Below are 7,227 nucleotides of genomic sequence, written 5' to 3' on the forward strand. Positions count from 1 at the left end.
AATTTTGTTAACTTAGTTATTTTTTGGATTAGAAAAGTTTTTATACTCAATTCGTAGATGATACTTAAAAACGGTTACGATACAAACTAGATTTCTATAAAAAAAATGTTATTAAAAGTCCGCAGTGTTCAGTATTAATCATTTTAATGCGGATAGTAAAATTATTTAAATATTAATTGAAAATATTTGAGAATAATTTTTTGCAAGAATTAGTGATAGTTAATTGTGTTTTTATATTGGGGCTTCCAAAATGAGATCTCAAATTTCAAAATAATATTTTCTCAAATATTTTAGTAAATATTTAAAATTATGTAAATAATATTTGTAAAAAAAATCACTCAGTTGAAATTATTTTTTCGTTTTCGATAGTTTACAAGTAATTTTTGTGAAATTTATACCATGATAATGTTTGTAATATAATATAAAATGTGTATTTATTTTGAGAAATATTTTTGAACCATTTTCAGTAATATTTTTTAAAAATCACTCAAAGAACTTCTCAGTGTTGGTTTTAAATTTTAATTTGCTTCAGTTTTAACTAATTTTAATTGTTTTTTACAAACAACGTAATCAAGAAATAAGTACAGCAAATTTTTTTTGACTAAATTGGTAGAGTGCTAGTTCAAATATCAGAGAAAGTGAATACGATTCCCGTTAAAAAGTATATATTTATATTTCTTGATATAGTATTTTTCCTGACTATAAAAAAAGCTACGGAGGCGTTAATTTCTCGACCGGTACGATAAAATGTTGAAAGAAGAGGCAAATGAAGTAATAATAATCATTCCGAAAACATTGTACGAAAATGAGATAAACATTCTACGCCGTTTATGTCAAGCCGTTTTTTTAATACACTAAAATAAACCTGATATTATTGTGTTTTCTTAAAAAAAATTAGTTTGTTCCAAGGCTTATTTTATAAATTGGGCGCGTTTGGTTCATCTATTGGAATTGTTCAACTATAGATAGGAAGCCTTTGGATTATATTAAAAATAAATTACGAATCAATGATACAATAATTTTTTAAAAATTAGCTACGAAAAAAATTCACATCCACTGAGATTTGAATGCTATACCTTTTATTCGCGCTTGACAACTAGTTCTGTGATCTGGGTGAATTTTAAATCATTTGTTATGAAATATGGTATCAAAATTATTTTCTAATAAAAACTATAAAAGCCCCATACATCATTAATTATCTTATATTAAATTACACATCGTTAAATAATACAACGATGAGTCTATCTCATAAGTCTCATGAATCAATGGTGAAGTGAAGTGTATTGATTTGAATGTAAAAAAGTATATAAATATTGTAGACTAAACATTATATTGAACCTATCCATTTGGTACTATTTAATATTAATTAGAATTAATCGTATAGCGTTTAATTTTAATTAATAATTTTTATTTAATTCCAATAGAATATTACATAACAGTTTTTTTTAATGGAATAATTTTTATTTTTGATATAATAGTATATTTACAATCGTGTACACATAAATACAGCTTATTATATTTTCCTTTTAATTTCATCAACTTTATTTATTTAGTTGAAAAAAATTATTCCTACTTTTTAAGTTAAAGGAATTTATCTTTTTGACTCTGCAAATCGTGTATAATCTGATATGTATAGTTCCTCCTAAAATATATTATGAATACATTGATTGAGCAGAGCAAGAAAAAAATTTGTTCCACATTAACGGCCTATTTATGCTTCTATCGACAATTAATATCCTGTAAGTATTAATAGAAACCATCTAAAGAGGATGCTTGGAGGAGTGAGCCTTTTTAAATGCCATGCGATAATATTTAAAAATAACTGATCCAAATAGGTGAATGAGGTAGGCATTTACTTACAGAGAAGACAAGTAATCGTTCCCTCTTCTGGAACAATCCTATGATGCACTTGTACACCAAAACGCTTTGTATATTCCAAAGTTCTCCGTAAACTCCGATCGCACTTAACAGATCTACAGAGAGTCTTCGAAGAGAGATAATATCTTTTAAAATGTACTTTGGTCAGATATATCTTGAAATACTAGTAGTACGGTTCTCTCCTCATCTTTTAATAAGACAGCATTATGAAAGAGCAGTTTGCGGTTCGCAAAAAGACTTCTTTTACTTATTTAATTTTTTTGTTAAATAATTCTCTGAAATTTCTTTTATATGTAAGACTGAAATTGTATCTTGTCACAAACAATTGCAACGTGATTATGTCGTGTATCAAAGTCGATAATGTGAAATCAAAACTCTACTCAATGAATGTATTGTAAGTTCATGAATAAATTATTTAAATTGGATAAAAATTATCCTTCTTGTTTTTAAATTAAAACAATTTTGATGAGATATCTAAAATCCATTTTCGTTACTATCAATAAATATTTGCAAAATACAAAAAAGAAATTCTGTATTTACAAAGTATCAGTTAGCTTAGTTTCATTTTAAACCTAAGAGTTCCTAAAATATTAATGAGCACTCTTATTTTGAAAAAAAAAAAATTGAAAGTCACGATTTAAATACTTCCAAAATACGTCTTAACATAGAATTATAAATAATTTTATGTGACTAATTTATGTTTATTTTTTTAAATATCTAGACCAAATTTAGTGCCAAAATGCATAATTCTTTTTATAATCTGTAAAACAAAATTGGTGCGTGTATTTATTACATAACATAATAATGTAAAGATAATTTTTATTTATTGTCGACACAGATATAGTAAAACAGGGCTAGGTTTGAACAGAAATGCTATAGAATCTTCAATGTAAACGAGAAAGAGAGATAGATGGATTGATTTTTACACGCTTCATCCCTCGATTTTGAAGATCATCTTCACATATAAATGTTTATTTACGTGGCACCAGAAATGCCGGCTCTGTGACATCCCAGATTCGAGAATCTTTATACCAAACAAACTAACAAGATAGCATATGTCCATTAATTTTCAATTTTTTACGGAAAAAATGTGGCTCAGTCCTACCGAGCTAGTTTAATAATACCAACAATATAGAAGTTCTTGATCCTGTTTACTATATCGGGCTTGTCAATGAGCGTGTTCAGAACAATAAAATGATAAGTAAACTAAATTAAACACTCAGAATATCTAAATTACTTAAAAAATAACATCTGTTCTTTTGTCCTGAGCAAATCTTCAGTTAGATAATTAGTGTCTAACTTAGCTGAACACGCCCAAGGGTAAAAAAATACTAGATGTAGCTTTTTAAATGGTTATAATATTCATTCTGGGTTTTTATATGTTATTCTATCACATAAAGAATCAATTTTATTTTTTAATTTTTAATGCATTCATTCATTTGTACATATCAATTTTATTATTAAGATGTTCAAAGATCCATGTACGAGTGGTGATTTTGTTTGTACTAAAAATATGAATTCTAATGTTACCAAAAGCTTTTTTGATGCTTCCATTTTGGAAATCCGAAAAAATTGTATTTTAGTTCATTTCAAAACAAGGTGAAAATCATCTGGTCTACGATTTATCCAAACTGAAGAAAATATTAAAAATAATCAGCAAGTTCAAAAATTAAAAAATTCCCTAATTCAGAATATTTAGGATTAATGTTTAATATATTAATGTCGTAAGTTTCATTTTAAAGCATTCCGGTATTACTTTCATATATAAACATAAGGTAAAAGGCATTTTTAAATGATTCAAAAGACCAAGATTTTCCAAATCATCAATAGGAAGGAAAACTGTTTATTAAAATGCTTAAAATATTTGTTTAATTAACTTTTTGTTTCAATGGATGTTGAGTACTTACGTACCGTCGAAAAAATTGCAAAATGAAAAAACCGCTTTTCTATTATGAATTCATAGACTTAAAAAAACTATAAATCACCATAAAATTGATTTTTGAATATAAAAAATTAAGTTAACTTATTTGTTATTATTGAATATACCGTGTGTTTTTCATTGTTATTAATTTTTTGATAAAACAAACAAACAAAGAAATTAAATAAAATATTTATCCCTAGCTTTCGTATGAAAATTTCAAAAATGTCGTATAAAAATAAAAAATTATTCAATGTATGTATTATATATAATGGGATCATTGATTGCATTTAGTAATTGTATGTACAGCAAAAACAAATTAATAAAAACGTAGATGTTGAAATATAAAAATAAATACAAAACAAACAAAAAAAAAACTTTATAATAGTTCGTGTAATATTGAATTCATTTTTTAATATTAAAAAATTATATAAAATATTAATTAATTAATACATTATTAATATTTGAGCAATGTTGAATGCTAATCTGTTGGTCATGTGATTGCTTTAAAAAAAAAACAATTGATAAACAAATCAAACAAAGAAAAAATATAATATCAGTTACAATATTAATGAGTATCGTTTTTAATTTAGTCATTTGTTTCTGTACTCAATTTAAATATCTTAATTAATTTATGTAAATGTTCATAGAATCGTTTATTTATCATCATATATTTGATTTAGATCAATTATTAGAGAATTTTTAAAAGACGCGATCGAATGCTGGAATATTTTTGTAGGAAAGGAAAAAAAAATTGTTGCATTTATACTCGTTGCGCAAAAGAACTTCAGAATAATTCGTCATGAACGAAAAACAAAGAACGATGAAAATTCATGCAACAAAACGAAAAGGTCTACCACGAAATATCGTAAAAGATTAAAGATATTTTATGGGTTTAAGAATTTGATTAGCTAAAGCCGCCTTTCTCGCTCGGAGGGCTTGTTATCCAATTCTGGGCAGTGCCGTAGCAATTTTTCAATTTCTTCATTTCCTCATTGGATTGACTGTAGTAATTTTCGTTTGCGTACTTTCATTTTTGGAGATTTTCCAACATAAAGATGTTTCTCATCTTAGATAAGTTTGGTTATGACTTTTTGCTACCGAAGACATTTCTATTGAAGTCGTGTATCTGTCGTCTCCGTGCGATGTGCACGATGGTTCACTAGCCGCTCCGCTGCTACGTTTTTCTATTCATCTACATGTATAACGTTCTTCTTCACATCAGTGTGTCTAGACACCTACTACGTGTAATTTTGTTAACAATTTGTGAAAAAATAATTTTGGGTTAAAATATTTCGATGGAAAAATTTTCCAGTAACCGATCGTGCCACAAAACTTGTTTCTTATTTATCTAAAAACGTAATTTAAATCAGAGTACACAACTCTAGGTTTTTATTAACCTCCAACTTTCTTCAATAATTCAAACAAGGAATTGATAAAAATTTAAGATTTAACTATGTTTAACTGTCGATATTTAAATTTTGTACATAGAATATTCTAAATTTTATCGCATTGCACATATTAAGACCTAATTACGTATAATTGAAAGTGTCCCGCAATGACCCACGCGGGACATACTACACTTAAAAGAGCATTGTCTACAAAGTATCTATATGTTTACTTGTGTGGGTCATCTGTCTATTTGCTAAAAACAGGTGGCAAATTCGACTTGAAACATAAAATTCATTAAATAGCGACAAAGTATCATTACTGAAAATAATTTTCATTGCGATAAATTCTTAGAATATTCTATAAGCCTTTTTCACATTTTCAGGAAATTTGGGTTTTCCATAAAATAATATTGTTGTCGACGTCATATCTGTGTGTATGTGGGATTGATTTGATTTGGTTGAGTTTTCAGCTATTATTTATAATTAAATATTTAAATGACTATATTATATGCTAATAACTATTATTTGTTATTAAATTAAATTATTTTTGCATAATCAATGTTTATGACAAATTACAGCTAATTATGTTATTAAAATTAACATTTGGCTTTTATTCAATTATTATAATCATGAAATCAAAAATAAATAATGGCTTAATTCTCTTTATTCACAAAGTTTTGCTTATCCATATTATTGCACAGCTTTAAAAACATTTTCATTATGTACATAGCGGGGGAAATGGTATATTTTTCATTACATTTTTTTCTAACCAAATAATTTTCAGCTAGAAATTAGAAATCGTTTTTGTTTATTACAGACTCATCTATGACAATACCATTTTTAGTCCAATACCGTTGCTTATGATCAAAATAATTATCCTTTCCAACTTGTGTTCCAAATAATTGAAGAGAAAAAGAAATATTGCTAAAGCGATGGATAAAATGTGTAAGTTGAGCAGCAGAAACATCTTCTCATCTTTGTTTATTTATTTTGAATGATAAATATTCCATAAGAGTGAGAGATACAAATTAAGGCGGTAAAATGCAAGGGTGGGTATTCTCCTTGTGTAGGCGAAACAATAACGATAGACCACTGGTTGAAGATAATTGAACTACATATTCTGGATACTGTATTTGAAAATACATTACAACGGATGTTTAATGAGTTTAGGTTCAGCTAACCTAAAGAAAGAATTCAATTGGGAATTTTTCAAATTTTGGCAGTATAATTTCCAGTATGGATTTAAATGGTGAGATTAATCGGTCAAAAACTAAAATATTAACGATTTTACTCCTAATCTGCTTGGAATTTTTAAAATCATTAGATTCATTTAATTTATTTTCTAAATCCTCAAACTTAAAATTTTTTTAATTTCTAAAAAAATTATCCAATAAACTTTCGGATTTTAAATAAATTTAAAATTCCCCATTTTTATTTCAATTAAGTTTCTTAAAAAATGTTCATATAATACGTAACATTAAAATAAAGACAATTTTTATCCCTCCCTCTAAAAATTTTTTTAAAATCCGGGGCACCGGGCCATGTATTTAATAAAATAATTTTATAATTTTTTTTCACAGTCTAAAAATTGTTGTTTTAAGTTCTTGTATTTATTTACGATTCACTCAAAGTCAGGAAAACCTTGCTTCATGCTAATGGAGTTCTTACATAAAGGAGTGAACCAAAGGTGACATCTGCCCACTGTCCTGAGTTCCAGTTAAGATGGGAATAAGGGCCTCTTGATGCATGTTGACTAAGAAATGGAAGTTTTAGGGTTTTGCCAGGATGAAGCGTGGGAATTTTAAAGCGTTTCAAACAGAAGTGCGTTAATTTGTTACGCAAAATTCGAGTTCGTAATTTTGCATGCCTTTATATTGCCGTTTCGACGCTATTCGTCTTCACATCATACTTGTACTTCTGATTTGTATGCTTAAGATTTTTTCGCGAGTCGTTTTTTTTTTCGCGAGTCGTTTTTTTTTTCGCATACCAGCTTTACTCTCCTAGTATGTGGTGATGTTCCATGAGGTCGCATATGTTGTA

The 7,227-nt window shown here is 27.1% G+C and overlaps 1 protein-coding gene across 7 annotated transcripts in view; it reads left to right on the plus strand.

Annotated features, from left to right (window-relative positions):
• Nucleotides 1-6,533, plus strand: part of LOC123301489 (phosphatidylinositol 4-phosphate 5-kinase type-1 alpha) — a 63,081-nt gene extending 56,548 nt beyond the window's left edge. For all 7 annotated transcript variants that reach the window (XM_044884238.1, XM_044884240.1, XM_044884241.1 and 4 more), the window contains one exon: nucleotides 6,005-6,533. In XM_044884238.1, coding sequence (XP_044740173.1) covers nucleotides 6,005-6,016 — 12 coding nt within the window. In that variant the 3' untranslated portion in view covers nucleotides 6,017-6,533. The remainder of the gene's footprint in view (nucleotides 1-6,004) is intronic.
• Nucleotides 6,534-7,227: the final 694 nt, after the last annotated feature.

Source organism: Chrysoperla carnea, chromosome 5 (assembly GCF_905475395.1).
Source record: "Chrysoperla carnea chromosome 5, inChrCarn1.1, whole genome shotgun sequence".
Taxonomy (NCBI): domain Eukaryota; kingdom Metazoa; phylum Arthropoda; class Insecta; order Neuroptera; family Chrysopidae; genus Chrysoperla; species Chrysoperla carnea.